The sequence below is a fragment of the Oncorhynchus tshawytscha genome, linkage group LG28 (assembly GCF_018296145.1).
Source record: "Oncorhynchus tshawytscha isolate Ot180627B linkage group LG28, Otsh_v2.0, whole genome shotgun sequence".
In the NCBI taxonomy this organism is placed as follows: Eukaryota; Metazoa; Chordata; class Actinopteri; order Salmoniformes; family Salmonidae; genus Oncorhynchus; species Oncorhynchus tshawytscha.
Genome location: NC_056456.1, coordinates 37,821,113 through 37,836,241, shown reverse-complemented (window position 1 = coordinate 37,836,241; position 15,129 = coordinate 37,821,113). Strand labels below are relative to the sequence as shown.

Below are 15,129 nucleotides of genomic sequence, written 5' to 3'. Positions count from 1 at the left end.
GTTTAACTCCACTAAACGTAATACCACTGTATGTAATGTGTGTGTGTGTGTATTAGTTTTATTAAAGTGTGTGTGTGTGTGTGTGTGTGTGTGTGTGTATTCATTTTATTAAAACTATTTCTAACCTAAGATTTAATGGATGTTTGGTGAATTAGTCCTCAGCTTTGTGTGTTGTTTTGTTGTAGAGATGTACTGCACCTGCAAGGAGGCGGACCTTGTATATCCTGCTGGCTCTTTTCAGAGAAGTCACCAGTCTGTACCGAGCAGCCAACACAGGCCTCCACCCCACCCCTAAGGTAGGATCACAGGCCTCTAAGGTAGGAACACGCCCTACTCCGCCCCTAGGTAGGAACACAGGCCTCCACCCTAAGGTAGGAACACAGGTCTCTACTCCGCCCCTAAGGTAGGAACACAGGCCTCTACTCCGCCCCTAAGGTAGGAACACAGGCCTCTACCCCGCCCCTAAGGTAGGAACACAGGCCTCTACTCCGCCCCTAAGGTAGGAACACAGGCCTCTACTCCGCCCCTAAGGTAGGAACACAGGCTTCTACTCCGCCCCTAAGGTAGGAACACAGGCCTCTACTCCGCCCCTAAGGTAGGAACACAGGCCTCTACCCCCCCTAAGCCCCTAAGGTAGGAACACAGGCCTCTACCCCGCCCCTAAGGTAGGAACACAGGCCTCTACTCTGCCCCCAAGGTAGGAACACAGGCCTCTACCCCGCCCCTAAGGTAGGAACACAGGCCTCTACTCCGCCCCTAAGGTAGGAACACAGGCCTCTACTCCGCCCCTAAGGTAGGAACACAGGCCTCTACTCCGCCCCTAAAGTAGGAACACAGGCCTCCACCCTAAGGTAGGAACACAGGCCTCTACTCCGCCCCTAAGGTAGTTACACAGGCCTCCACCCCGCCCCTAAGCTATACATATTGGACCACCTCCTTCAACTCAACATCAGAGGGAAAACTGTTAGCCCACAACTAACGATAGAGTTGGCAAACTATTCCGATTTTGAAGTTCCAATAGTTATACTTTGAATTCTATTTATATTTGTAGACTTCAGAAAATCCCAATTACACTTATCCAAAATGTCTGACTTTGTTTTACTCCTCCAGCAATGCAAAGCACTTGAGGACTTCATCGAGGGATCAAGGTACCTACATCGCAGGGAAGTGAGGGACTTTGCCAAAGAATTGGTTCACAACAGGATGGGAGGACTGAGTGTCCTGGCAGACCGGTCCAGTGTGGAGCACACCCTTATAGAACTGGCTGTCCACATGTCTGCTGTGCTGCTCACTGGGACAGAAGGGCTGCTCACACCTCTACAGCAGCTTGGCCTGTCTCCCAACAATATGCTGGTATGATTCTCATCAGCACCTGTCAATATCTTACATTGACTTTCTCCTTGTTGACTGTGGGAGTTGTCTTTTATCTGCTTATGTCTACCCCAACAGAGTGCCTTTCTACCCACAATGCCTGAGGACATGCTGGCTGTCGCTCAAAGGCTTATAACACAGAATAAAGTGGATTATGGACTCTCCTGGTACTGTAAGTACAGACATTTTGAATCCTAACCTGATAAACTCTTGTACTGTAACTTGAACTTTGAGTTAATCATGGGAGGTACACCTTTGTATTTGTATTTGTTTTAACATGGTGCTACAGGAACCGTATAGACAGTAACTGTGTTGTGGATATCTACCGTTGGAAATGTATTGTTATTTTCAGATTCAGCTAATATAATTTTGGGTCAAAAACAATAACATTTCTGTATAAGCTCAGTTTTGACTCAAATCTCAACAGCTTGTCCGAATGGTCACCCCTGTGTTGTGGATAAGGTAAGCAAAGCTCTTTGTGTTAAATTGTGTTAGTTTAATATTTTATGTTCGTTAGCAAACAGCCCACTGATTTACCCACTCTATTGCAGTGTGGTCAACCCACCCATAAGGCAAAATGTCTCGAGTGTGAGGCGGAGATTGGAGGGGAGAACCATGTTCCCTTGACTGGTTTCCAGAAGATGGAGCTACAGCAGTAAGTCAGCTCTCTAAGGGCCCGATATTGATATTACTGCCAAAGCATCAGAGTAGGAGTGGTGATCTAAGATCAGTTTGGCCTTTAAAATTATACTAAACAAAAGACAGGAGGGACCTGATCCTAGATCAGCACTCCCACACTCTTAGAAAAATGGTTTTTCATCTATCCCCATAGGATAACTCTTCGAATAAACCTTTTTGGTTCCAGGTAGAACCCTTTTGGTTCCATGTACAACTCTTTCCACCCCAAAGGGTCCAACCTGGAACCAAAAAGGGTTCCTATGAAGACAAGAACCCTTTTGGAACCCTTTTTATCTTAGAGTGTTTTCTGATACGTTTGATACATGGCTCCAGATCTCATGTCACGACCAAAAACTGAACGTGTCCTCTTAGGGGAGATCTCACAAGGACTGGCCACATCCTGGGAGACCCTCAGAGGAGGGACAACCCAGACACCCTGGACACCAAAAACATGTCCCTCACCCCCTTCATCCTGGTCAGACTACTCACCCACCTGGCCATGCTGAGAGGGGCCTCAGAGCAGCCACAGGTAGGCCATCTTGTCTGCCAAAAGCTGCCAACTCTTTCTAGCTTTATGGGTCCAGTGTGTGAAAGAACAGTACCTTAATTAAGTAGGGAGTCCACCCACACTGCCAAGAGTGATTGCTTTGGTGATGAAATTCCACTTCCTTGTAATATAAAATACATTTTACCAATAGAAATATGATAATTCATGTTATTAATTGTTCAGTGGGTTCTTTCTTGGACATATCAGCATTAAAGTCGGATTTCATAACATTATACATCTAATTTATAAGCATCGAGCTCTATTGACATAGCGGTGCAGGTTTCTAGTAACAACTTTTGAGGATTTTATATATTTGGGGTATTAGCCTTCAAAGTTGTTTCTGCGGTTTGCTAAAAGCAAAATTTGCATGACGAGCTGAATGAAATGTAAAAGGCTTTGAAAATAAAAAGCTTGGTATACGCTCAGTGCTCAGTAGACATTTCAGAGAGACGCTAGTTTTTGTGAGAAATATTTGAAAAAGAAGATGAAATAATTTAGTCTCAAAATCGATATCTATCTTACTTCTCAATTTTTTTATGTCCTGTGGGTTCGAGAAGAAAGAACGAGTTCAACAGGAAAGTTTGCTTGTCAGGTAGCCTTAATTCTTGCACAGAATCCAGTTTAGCTGACGCAATACCATTTTTTTTTTTTTTACCTTTATTTAACTAGGCAAGTCAGTTAAGAACAAATTCTTATTTTCAATGACGGCCTAGGAACAGTGGGTTAACTGCCTGTTCAGGGGCAGAACGACAGATTTGTACCTTGTCAGCTTGGGGGTTTGAACTTGCAACCTTCCGGTTACTAGTCCAACGCTCTAACCATTAGGCTACCCTGCCACTCCACAATGTCCAATATTTCTGAACTCTTTTTTTCTCTCTGGACCCATTTGATTTAGTCCCTAGTTCTGACCATCCAACGAGGGTAAAAACTCTGTTAACTTCTTAACAGATCGAGACATGAGGCTTGGACCACTGGCTTTCTTAGAGGATTATCTATACCAGAGCATGAAAGGGAGGACCATCTTCAGTGAATTCCATAAAAAAATAGTGAAACAGTAAAAAAAGTTATCCTTTAGATAAAACCATACTAAACATTTTTACGTCTCCAAGTCATTTATTAAAACACACTGTTTTGCAATGAAGGTCTACAGTAGTCTCAACAGCACTCTGGAGGGTAGCACCATGGTGCAGCCGGAGAACAGGTACGGTTCTCACCCCCTTCCATAGATTTAGACTGTAATTATGGCAACTTCCGGAGGACATCCTCCAACCTATCAGAGCTCTTGCAGCATGAACTGTCCACCCAATCAAAGGATCAGAAAATTAATTGAGTACTGAAAGCATAAGCTACAGCTAGCTAGCACTGCAGTGCATAAAATGTGGTGAGTAGTTGACTCAAAGAGCGATAAAGACAATAGTTGAACAGTTTTGAACAAATTAATTTCTTCAAAAATGAAGGAGAGAGAGAGATTTCGTTGTTTTTTTTCTTCTTCCAATTACTTAGCTAGCTAGTTTAGCCTACTCAAACACCTGGCTCAAACTTTTCCAAGTCAAGGTAAGCTTTTGGTTTTAAATATGTATTGCCACCAGGGCCCGCCGGTGTACCTGCTAAACTGCTTGCTGACTGTACACTGTACAGCAAGATTGTAGCGGGTTTACTCACACTTTAGTTCTAGTAGCTATGTTGACTATGACGTTAGCTAATATGGTGACAACGATGTAGGCTGTGTTTAGCAGTTGGATTGTAAAGGTCCCAGACAGCTGATGTGTTGTGCACTGAAGTCCACAAGCGAATGGGAAAAGGTGAGGGGAGGAGAGTGCGTCGATGCGAGAAGGAATTATGCTGTTTGTATGTGCCTGCTATGAAAGTGAACTGTGTTTGCGTGTGATCAGGGGTGTATTCATTCAACCGATTCTGTTGAAAAACATTTCTTAAACGGAAGCATAAGGAACAAAATGGGGATAAACATACCTAAATTTGTTGGACTAATGATTACTCTAGATTAGCTAGATGCAGGCAAGAGTGCAAGGTGGTATTGAATGTGTCACTGACTGTCACCTTCATTACTCAAATTGTTTCTCTCGACCTGTGCACCTACGTTGTAAAATTTAATTCATAGGCTAGGTTGTAGCAACCTCATGATGGGTATAGGGAAAATCGAGTATCATGTAGTAACCTAAACCTACCGATGTAACATTTAGCTGGGTGAATGGAATATGAATGACAGTCATCCAATATGCTGTAATAGAATAAGGCCATGGTCATCGTCCTCCTCATCTTGAACAGCACCGATCCACACAATTAACATATTATTTTACACATTGGTCAAAATATGCGTTTTTGATTGGACAAACTACCTTAAGTAAATTGAAATTGTGTACCATTGTTTACTCAATTATATAGCTCACAATAAGACCTGTATAGATGTAGCATCAGTCAGCTTGTTAGTTTATTTTTTACTAATTTCAAATGTTCTATTGCAAATGAAATCCAAAGAAGTTTATAGAAGGCAGTATCTCACAATTAATATTCTCCGAAAGTCAGTATGACGGTTTGCGCTCAGGCTAGAATGAAAGGTGGCTGGTGCGTAGGAGAAAAAATATCTATAGAGCTCAAAAGGTAGTTGCACTTTAAAACCACGAAAAGGAATAACCCAACGAGGTTGAGATGCAAGATAAATATATTTCATTAGTGGTAAAGGACATATATGTCACGTTTTATAAACCTCATTCGTTATCTCCAGCACCTAACCAACGTTTTACAATATGTGAAAATAGCACCATTTCTATGATTCGCGGTTCAAAAGATAAGGAGGTCCTAAAAGAATACTTCTCTGTGACATCACAGGGTAGGATTAAAAGTTTTTAAAAAACAACAGTGATTTTCAAAACCTGCAACAAGTGTCTAGCCAGAGGCAGGGTGTTTTCTTGCTCCCCACGTCACCGCAAATCTCATAGTGTTTGGGGAAAAAAAAAAAAACATTTTCAAAAACAGTGATTTTAACTTTTGATGATGTCGTCGGGGAGAACTTTTTAACTAAAAGGCTGAAACGTATGCTCCTTATTTTGTTTTTAATGAAAATAAAAAGAATGTTAAAATTTGACATACAGCGTCAAGTTCAACGGCCTTATCTTTTAAACATTTCATATCAAGAGACACTGAAACAGGAGCCCTATCCTTCTCTATACCTTGAACTTTCACCCTCGAGTGAAAGTTTCCTGCAATTAATCTCCCCGTTTTCTTTCTTTCTAGTCCATCCAGCAGATCATCCAGCCTCCAGTCCAGGACGCCTGCCAATTTCTGATTTGTCACCTGCTGAAAGACATGGATCACCTGACCAAAGCCCTGGGGAAGGGAAATGATGACACGGTCACCACCGTCCACCTGATAGTCAGATCCATTCTGGAACCATCACCGACCAATCAATGTAAGGACGTTCATTTCAAAGGGAATTGTTTGAGTTTGGCAGGTACTCACACTCAAGCTATAAAAAGGAGGGAAAAAACAAGAAGGCCGAGATGTAAAAGATACATTATTTAATTTCACGCTGGAAAGAATACAAAGTGCCATTGTAAAGTAAAAAAAGATAGCTTTACTTTTATATTTTAGTATATATTTTGTTCCTTTTTATGGCTTAAGTGCAAGTACCTGCTGAACTCTGCTGGTTACAATTATGAAAGCTAAAAATGCTTGGAGACTGTATAGCACACCAGTAGCCCCATCATTGACTAGTCTTTGTTTCTAGTGCCATCTGGCAATGATCCCCAACTCTCAACTAAAGAGGCCAGAAATACCTGGGAGACAACTGTTGCTACTGACATCATCACTCCTCAGTTGAAGGTGAATCCTTTTGGATAATATTTTCAGTTGGCTAGTACTGTACAGCATGATTAAAGATATTCTATTCCAGCTTTGACAAGAACAATGACAACCATTTGTGTGTGTCATCACAGAACCTTGACCAGCAGCTGAGGGAGGTGAACGCCACCATCAGAGACGACTCCCGTGTCTCCTCTAACTTCGTCATGAGGGTGACATTTGGGGACGAGTGTCCGTTGTCCTCCCTGTCTCAGGGCTCCCAGGTCCACTGTTCAGGGGTTTGGAGCTGCAGAGAGAGGGTGTCCCTACTCAGTCTCACCCACATCGTAGAACAGAATGACGGAAAGGACAAGCTGCCATTACTCTGGAGGTTCCTACAGAAGGTAAACCGTCATGAACTGTCTTTTGGGGTTTTTCGTAAACGCTCTGTAAGTATGTATACTGTAACTATGTATTATTATGAAATATGTGCTCTTTCTTGCTATATTGTATGTGGTAAAATGTCAACAGCATACTTTAATGGTTTCTTTGTGATTCTGGGACATTTTTAAATCACACGATCGGCTGCGTTATTCATTTGGTGATTGAACAGGAGGCGGAGTTCCGGCTGGTCAAGTTCCTTCCAGATATCCTGGCTCTACAGAAGAGTCTGGTGAAAAAGTTCCAGAACTCATCAGACCTGACGGATGTCTCCATCAGAGAGTTCATCCAACGACAGCCAGGTAACTGCATCGTAACCATCCATCCTTGGTACTATGCAACAGAGTTACCAGCCGAGTTATTGACGATTTGCCCAATTTCATATAGATTTCCTTAAAAACAGAATTTTGTGATTTTTTTTTTCTCAATTTTTTTTGTTCTCAATAAATGTTTATCTTCTAACAGGACCAATGAGAGTGTGGTATGAGAAGCAAGTCCAGATATTTCTGAACACGTGGAACCTGCTCAGAGTATCTGTAGCCACCAGTGAGTTACCCTGTCCTCTATAAAACATGGCAGGTTGCCCTTACGACCAGAATGAATTGTCAAAAACAAGAATCTATTGTTTAGTGTGTGGTTTTGACAGCCCCTGTCTGTGAATCATGAACGTTTTCATTGTGTGTGTGTGTGTAGATGAGATAAAGATCCCAGAGGACTTCTGGAAGGATGATTTGGACCTGGACAGTGACCTCCAGTACCTCCTGCCGCGGCGTCAGGGTCCAGGCTTGTGTTCCACGGCTCTGCTAAGCTACCTGGTGGCCCTTCACAATGAGCTGCTGCACTCTGTGGACCGCCACACTGGGGAAGACACCAGGTACAATAATGGCGAATGAGAGAGAGTTCCACCGAAAGCTTACTTAAAGAGACATTTTTAAATGGCCATGTACTGTTATAATCTCCACCCGGCACAGCCAGAAGAGGACTGGCCACCCCTCAGCCTGGTTCCTCTCTAGGTTTCTTCCTAGCTTCTCGCCTTTCTAGGGAGTTTTTTCCTAGCCACCGTGCTTCTACATCTGCATTGCTTGCTGTTTTGGGTTTTAGGCTGGGTTTCTGTATAAGCACTGCATCTGCTGATGTAAAAAGGGCTTTATAAATACATTTGATTTCAATTAGATTGTTTACTCAGAACGATATGTTAGGATTTTGTTAATTTGTTCAAATGACCATTTGCATCATCACCACAGTTTTTTGCTCTACTGAAAAGTGCTCAATATTGAAGAATTGGGGATTGTGGACAAATGATCAAAACATGGGCAGCAATGAATAAAGCAATGCACAGTATAAAATAAATAGGTTAAAGCCCGTTGACTGAATAGGGGGTGACATTCTGTATCAACAGCTACAAGGTGAGCCTGTCAGAGCTGACAGAGCTGCATGTGATCCGCTATGAACTGGAGAAGGACCTGCTGCCCCTGGTGCTGTCTAACTGCCAGTACAGCCTGGAGCGTGGCAAGGAGACCCTGTCTGAGTACGACCTGCCCAAGATCCAGCAGCAGGTTCTCACCCGCTTCCTGCAGGGCAAGCCACTCATCACACTGACTGTAAGTTCAGGGCCTGGTTCCATTTCAGTCCCTGGTCACGTTCCATAGTTCCTACCCCTTCAGTGTTCACAGATCTGAGTGGAATATTGGACTATAGTTGAAGGTAATATGGCACTCACTGACTGAACCAATGTGTTGACTTTCAGGGAATCCCCACTCTGGTCACCAGACACGAGAGAGATTATGACATCATTTTCAAAATGGTGAAAGGAAACGTGTCTCAGGCAAGTCGTTCTTCATCATCAAACTTGTTTTTGTTTATACTCTTAATATGGCATGTGATTATTCACTTCACTTTACAAAAAAAAAATATTGAAATGTTGTTTCTTTTAGGAGCATCTGCCGTCCCTGACCCTCACAGCCCTGTCCAGGGATCTGCAGTCGTACAGTGAGGTGTGTGAAGCCCTGAAGGCTGTGGAGCTGGCTCTGGGCTTCCTGTCCATGACTGGGGGAGTTTCCCAGATGCCCCTGGACTGCTACCTGGAGGACATGCTGAAGATGGGCGAGCAGATGGACCCTCACATCTTAAAGGTGACACAGCCCCACCATTTATAATATTACATGAAACACATGACTTGGTTGATCAATATCAACTTAAACTGAGACTAGGCAACAGGATGTTGTCACAAACAGCACTGCAGACATTGAGATGAACGTGATGCAATACTTCTCTCTCTCTCTCTCACACAGTCACACAGAGAGTATCTGTGCATGTGCACGGCTGTGCCATTCACTCTGCTACAACGTGAACCAAAACAGCAGAGAGGTTTAGCCTCGCACTTCAACGCTCTTAGTTGTTTAGAAATCAACCAGATATTGCAGTTCTTTTTTATTTTGTGCATCGCTAATTCTACCTTAAATGCAAGTGGTGAATTGTTGTCAATGTTCGTAACATCTGTTCTACGCGGTGCCGTTTCTGTAGGCTCTGGGCAGGTGCAGTCTGAAGCACTGTGTGGCTCTGTGGCAGCTCCTGTCTTCCCTCAAATCAGAGAACATGCTGAAGAGTCTGAAGAGGGTAAGACACGTTCAGACCAACCAACGAGATACAGAACATGACACAATCATCCACAAAACATGACACAATCATCCACAAAACATGACACAATTATCCCTAAAACAACGTGACTGTGTCAATTGTGTGTGTCAATTGTGTCAATTGTGTGAGCTCTTCTGAGAGCAATGTTTTAAACCCAAAATTATTACATTGTAAAATTTTAAGTTAGTATTTGCACAGCTGAGAGAGTTCCCCCCCCCTCTCTCCTCTTCAAGGACCCTTTCTCTGGGGTGTCTGCAGAGTACCAGCAGCCCCTGGAGGAGGAACAGAAGAGGCTGCTCCAGGGATTCATCTCCAAGGGTCACGTTGACACCTGGCTGCTGGAGATGCACGAGTTCCTCCTGCTGAATCTGGGGAAACCACGTGTATCAGACACCTACAGACCAGACTGGAGGTGAGGTCAAATGGCAACCATGGAGGAACTCTGGGTCAAATCATAGGTTCCAAACCATGCAACGATATTCACTCATTCTAACTTTTTAAAGGGAAAGTTCACTTTTTTGTCGCTAACATTTTTTGGGAGTATGTAGCAATCATAGAAATAAGAATGAACAGAATGGGCTTGGAAGATTTAACCCTGGAAATTGATTGGTTAACTCATGGGTACACTCACAATGGCTGCCTGGTATTGTGATGCAATCATTTTGGTATTTTGGAATGTTCTATCAAATGATGCTAACGGATGTGGCTCATGCAATGGAATGTCTTTTTTTGTAATTTAAGCAATAAGGAACAAGTGGCAGTGCTGTATCATGAATACAGTCACGGGTAAATGGCGGCGTTCGACCCGGCGCGCGATAAATCACATTTATTTATGAAGCCCTTCTTACATTAGCTGATATATCAAAGTGCTGCACAGAAACCCAGCCTAAAACCCCAAACAGCAAGCAATGCAGGTGTAGAAGCACGGTGGCTAGGAAAAACTCCCTAGAAAGGCCAAAACCTAGGAAGAAACCTAGAGAGGAACCAGGCTCTGAGGGGTGGCCAGTCCTCTTCTGGCTGTGCCGGGTGGAGATTATAACAGAACATGGCCAAGATGTTCAAATGTTCATAGTTGACCAGCTGGGTCAAATAATAATAATCACAGTGGTTGTCGAGGGTGCAACAGGTCAGCACCTCAGGAGTAAATGTCAGTTGGCTTTTCATAGCCGATCATTCAGAGTATCTCTACCGCTCCTGCTGTCTCTAGAGAGTTGAAATCAGCAGGCCTGTGACAGGTAGCACGTCCGGTGAACAGGTCAGGGTTCCATAGCCGCAGGCAGAACAGTTGAAACTGGATCAGCAGCACGGCCAGGTGGACTGGGGACAGCAAGGAGTCATCAGGCCAGGTAGTCCTGAGGCATGGTCCTAGGGCTCAGGTCCTCTGAGAGAGAGAGAGGAAGAAAGAAAAAAATAATTAGAGAGAGTATACTTAAATTCACACAGGACACCGGATAAGACAGGAGAAATACTCCAGATATAACAGACTGACCCTAGCCCCTGACACATAAATTACTGCAGCATAAATACTGAAGGCTGAGACAGGAGGGATCGGGAGACACTGTGGCCCCATCCAACGATACCCCGGACAGGGCCAAACAGGCAGGATATAACCCCACCCACTTTGCTAAAGCACAGCCCCCACACCACTAGAGGGATATCTTCAACCACCAACTTACCATCCTGAGACAAGACCGAGTATAGCCCACAAAGATCTTAGCCACGGCACGTTAGCTCTTATAAAACTGTGACCATCATATTCAAATAACAATGAATTACATATTTTCATACATTTTATTTGGATAAGTCAAGTCATACAATTTCATTCTTTCACCAGAAGATAAAGTCTGGACAAAAATCTGGTTGTTAGTTATTTTAGCCATGTTGCTACAGATGCGACCCAGTCGTTAATTATTTTTGCGTAGTTGCTATACAAAAAGACTGGTCGTCCGTTCTAAACAAAATGGTTACTATGCAGTCTGGACAACGTTCTTGTCACTTGCTTGCTAGCTATGTATGGTACTACAGAGATCGAAAATCAAATGTGAAACATTGTTTCCGAGGTTGGACAGGCAGACAGCGAGGCTTATATTAAATCCTTAAGGGAGTCTATCGACGCACTGGTGCATCAATCTAAGTAACATAATAAAAAAATCCCCATCAAAAAAATTGCAAAATTTGCAAAATCCCCATCAAAAAATTTGCTTGAGATACCTGATTTGCATGGGCTGTGTCTCAATCCACTGTATCCTCCTATGTCGGCCTTCTGCATCTTTAGTGGAAGGTGGTCGAGATACAGCTGTGTTTGTCAGACCATGAGACATCCCGTAAATTGGTTTTCTCACGAAAACGTCTGTACGCTCAGAATGGTTATGACCACTCATTGAAAAGGGGAGATTCTCATGAACACGATGTTGTTTTCCATTTAGCTCTATGACCCCCATAAGTGTCACAGGACTCGTCTCAAGGTAACCCATACAAACAAATGGAAGTTAGTTTTGTGCCGACAAAAATAAGGAGTTAAATATGTGTCCAAAAATGTTTTCGAATTCCTGAGCTTTCTTATATATGGGAATGGTTAAAGTGACTATGCATATATGATGAACAGAGAGTATCAGAAGCGTAAAAAGAGGGGTTGGCGGGCGGTGGGACACAATGCAGATAGCCCGGTTAGCCAATGTGCGGGAGCACTGGTTAGTTGGCCCAATTGAGGTAGTATGTACATGAATGTAAAGTTAAAGTGACTATGCATATAAGATTAACAGAGAGTAGCAGCAGCGTAAAATAGGCATTGGGGGGACACACACAATGCAAATAGTCCGGGTAACTATTTGGTTACCTGTTCAGGAGTCTTATGGCTTAGGGGTAAAAACTGTTCCAATACTCTACTTAGCAAACTGGATGTAGTCTATCATAGTGCCATCCGTTTTGTTATCAAAGCCCCTTATATCACCCAACCACTGCGACCTGTATGCTCTCGTCGGCTGGCCCTCACTACATATTTGTCGCCAGACCCACTGGCTCCAGGTCATCTATAAGGCTATGCTAGGTAAAGCTCCGCCTTATCTCAGCTCACTGGTCACGATAACAACAACCACCCGTAGCACATGCTCCAGCAGGTAAATCTCAGTGGTCATCCACAAAGCCAACACCCCCTTTGGCCGCCTTTCCTTCCAGTTCTCTGCTGCCAGTGACTGGAACGAATTGCAAAAATCAATGAAGCTGGAGACTTACATTTCCCTCACTAACTTTGAACATCAGCTATCTGAGCAGCTAACCGATCGCTGCAGCTGTACATAGTCCATCTGTAAATAGCCCACCCAATTTACCTACCTCATCCCCATATTGTTTTATTTACTTTGCTGCTCTTTTGCACACCTTCATCTGCTCATCATCATATGTTCATCTATCACTCCAGTGTTAATCTGCTAAATTGTAATTACTCTGTTACTATGGCCTATTTATTGCCTTACCTCCTCACGCCATTTGCACACACTCTATATAGACTTTCTTTTTTTCTGTTGTGTTATTGACTGTACGTTTGTTTATTCCATGTGTAACTCCGTGTTGTTGTTTATGTCACACTGCTTTGCTTTACCTTGGCCAGGTCGCAGTTGTAAATGAGAACTTGTTCCCAACTAGCTTACCTGGTTAAATAAAGGTGAAATATTTTTTTTTTTAAATAGTCTGAGGTCTGAAATCACAAGACTTTTCCTCTCTCTCTCATTCTACCTTGTTAGTGTCAAAGAGACGTTGGCTGGATACATGGACCGCAAAGGAGTAGAAGTCCTGCCTGACGTGGAGGCCTCCTTCCCAGACGAGATACTCCTCTCACAGATTGTAGAGACCTGGAAATTCACTGTGACTCACCAACAGGAATGGATGACGTAATTGATCAACTGTCCATTCGAATGTAAATGGCTACTATAAACAATCAGGGAAATGTTAGAATAGATAACAGGAGTAGCCTGTCATAAACACGATTTGTTATTAGCCATTAAGTGATAGCACAGTACAGTATGTGCACCACTGACACTCCAGATGCATATGTAAATGGTAAATATGAAGAATCATGCCTTCCTCCATGCAAAAAAAACTGCTTTGAATGTGATTTTCCTTGACTGTTTAAAAGTAATAGTTTTTAGTGAATCTTTTTTTATGTTCATTTTTGGGGGAGTTGACTTTGAGATTCTATTCAAACTTTTCTATTTTTTTTGATGCAGTGTAAAATTGTTTATATTTTTATGTTATGCTCTCGTTTTTACCTCGTTTTTAAAAAAATAGGTTCGCAATCTTCAGACTGTTGTTATTTGGCGTTTCTTCCAAGAGAATATATCCTGACACCATTGACTTTAGATCAGTGGGAGCTATGGGTCCATTTTGTCTAATTTGCAGCCTTGTTAGTGAAATGCATGACATTAGAATTGTATCTGGTTGAGAATTCAGTATAGCCCTCATCTCCATTAGTTTTTTGTTCTGATTGAATATGAGTAGATTATTTGCTTTGTCTTAAATCATTTGTCCAATCATGACCTCCTGAAATAAAGGGGCTGGAGCCATCATCTCACTTTGAGATGCAATTATATCATGGCTGTCCTTCACTGTTTTCCACCACAGAGAGAAAGCTATTTCAAAACTTAGTTAAAATGTCAAATCAAGTTCAAATTAAATAAATCATTTGCACTCATTTTTATAGGGTTTTCACTTTGTTTTTAAAAGGGTAAGTTCTTAAAATTGATGTTTGGGTCAAAATTAAGTTAATCTTAAATGAATGAACATTTACCCTTTAAATTTGGTCAGTCCAGTTTAGATCATAAAAGCATATTATGGATACATTCATCCAAAACACAATCAAGATTGCTTTCACTTTAGGGCCTAATGAATTTATTTCAATTAACTGATTTCCTTATATGAACTGTAACTCTGTATACTCTTTGAAATTGTTGCGTTTTAAATATACTGAAAGCAATCTTGATTGTGTTTTGGATGAAGTTGTGTCCCATGATGTGCTTTTATGATCTAAACCGGACACGTTAAGGGTAATTGTTCAATTGTATATCCATTTTTATATGATCATAATCATTTGCACAGGGTTTCCATTTAATTTGAACTTGATAAAATGGCACGGTTCTTCCATGGCCTGCACACTCAGACATGTCACCCATTGAGCATGTTCGGGATGCTCTGGATTGACGTGTACGACAGTGTGTTGCAGTTCCCGCCAATATCCAGCAACTTCGGACAGCAATTGAAGACGAGTGGGACAACATTACACAGGCCACGATCAACTCTATAAATTCATTAGTGCCTAATCTATGGATTTCACATGACTGGGAATACAGATACCTTTAAAAAAAAGTAGGGGCGTGGATCAGAAAACCAGTCAGTATCAGATGTGACCACCATTTGCCTCATGCAGCGCGACACATAACCCCCTGAAGTCAGGTCAAAACAACCCTGGTGAAGACGTGCACACTGATGAGCGTCCCTCAGACAGTTTGTGTAGAAATTCGGTTGTTGAAACCTACAGTTTCATCATCTGTCGGTGGTGGCTGGTCTCAGATGATCCCTCAGGTGAAGAAGCCGGATGTGGAGGTCCTGGGCTGGCATGGTTACACGTGGTCTGCGGTTGTGCAGCCGATTACACATACTGCCAAATT

The 15,129-nt window shown here is 42.6% G+C and overlaps 1 protein-coding gene across 1 annotated transcript in view; it reads left to right on the top strand.

The window, feature by feature from the left end:
* LOC112246802 (E3 ubiquitin-protein ligase rnf213-alpha-like) overlaps positions 1–14,054 on the top strand; it is a 60,459-nt gene extending 46,405 nt beyond the window's left edge. The window contains exons 50-67 of the mRNA XM_042308171.1: positions 186–296; positions 1,111–1,353; positions 1,450–1,543; positions 1,799–1,833; positions 1,923–2,026; positions 2,422–2,578; positions 5,849–6,023; positions 6,342–6,436; positions 6,550–6,798; positions 7,008–7,137; positions 7,301–7,381; positions 7,529–7,709; positions 8,235–8,436; positions 8,583–8,660; positions 8,770–8,967; positions 9,359–9,451; positions 9,706–9,884; positions 13,210–14,054. Of these exons, the coding sequence (XP_042164105.1) occupies positions 186–296; positions 1,111–1,353; positions 1,450–1,543; positions 1,799–1,833; positions 1,923–2,026; positions 2,422–2,578; positions 5,849–6,023; positions 6,342–6,436; positions 6,550–6,798; positions 7,008–7,137; positions 7,301–7,381; positions 7,529–7,709; positions 8,235–8,436; positions 8,583–8,660; positions 8,770–8,967; positions 9,359–9,451; positions 9,706–9,884; positions 13,210–13,360 (2,556 nt within the window). The 3' untranslated portion in view covers positions 13,361–14,054. The remainder of the gene's footprint in view (positions 1–185; positions 297–1,110; positions 1,354–1,449; positions 1,544–1,798; positions 1,834–1,922; positions 2,027–2,421; positions 2,579–5,848; positions 6,024–6,341; positions 6,437–6,549; positions 6,799–7,007; positions 7,138–7,300; positions 7,382–7,528; positions 7,710–8,234; positions 8,437–8,582; positions 8,661–8,769; positions 8,968–9,358; positions 9,452–9,705; positions 9,885–13,209) is intronic.
* Positions 14,055–15,129: the final 1,075 nt, after the last annotated feature.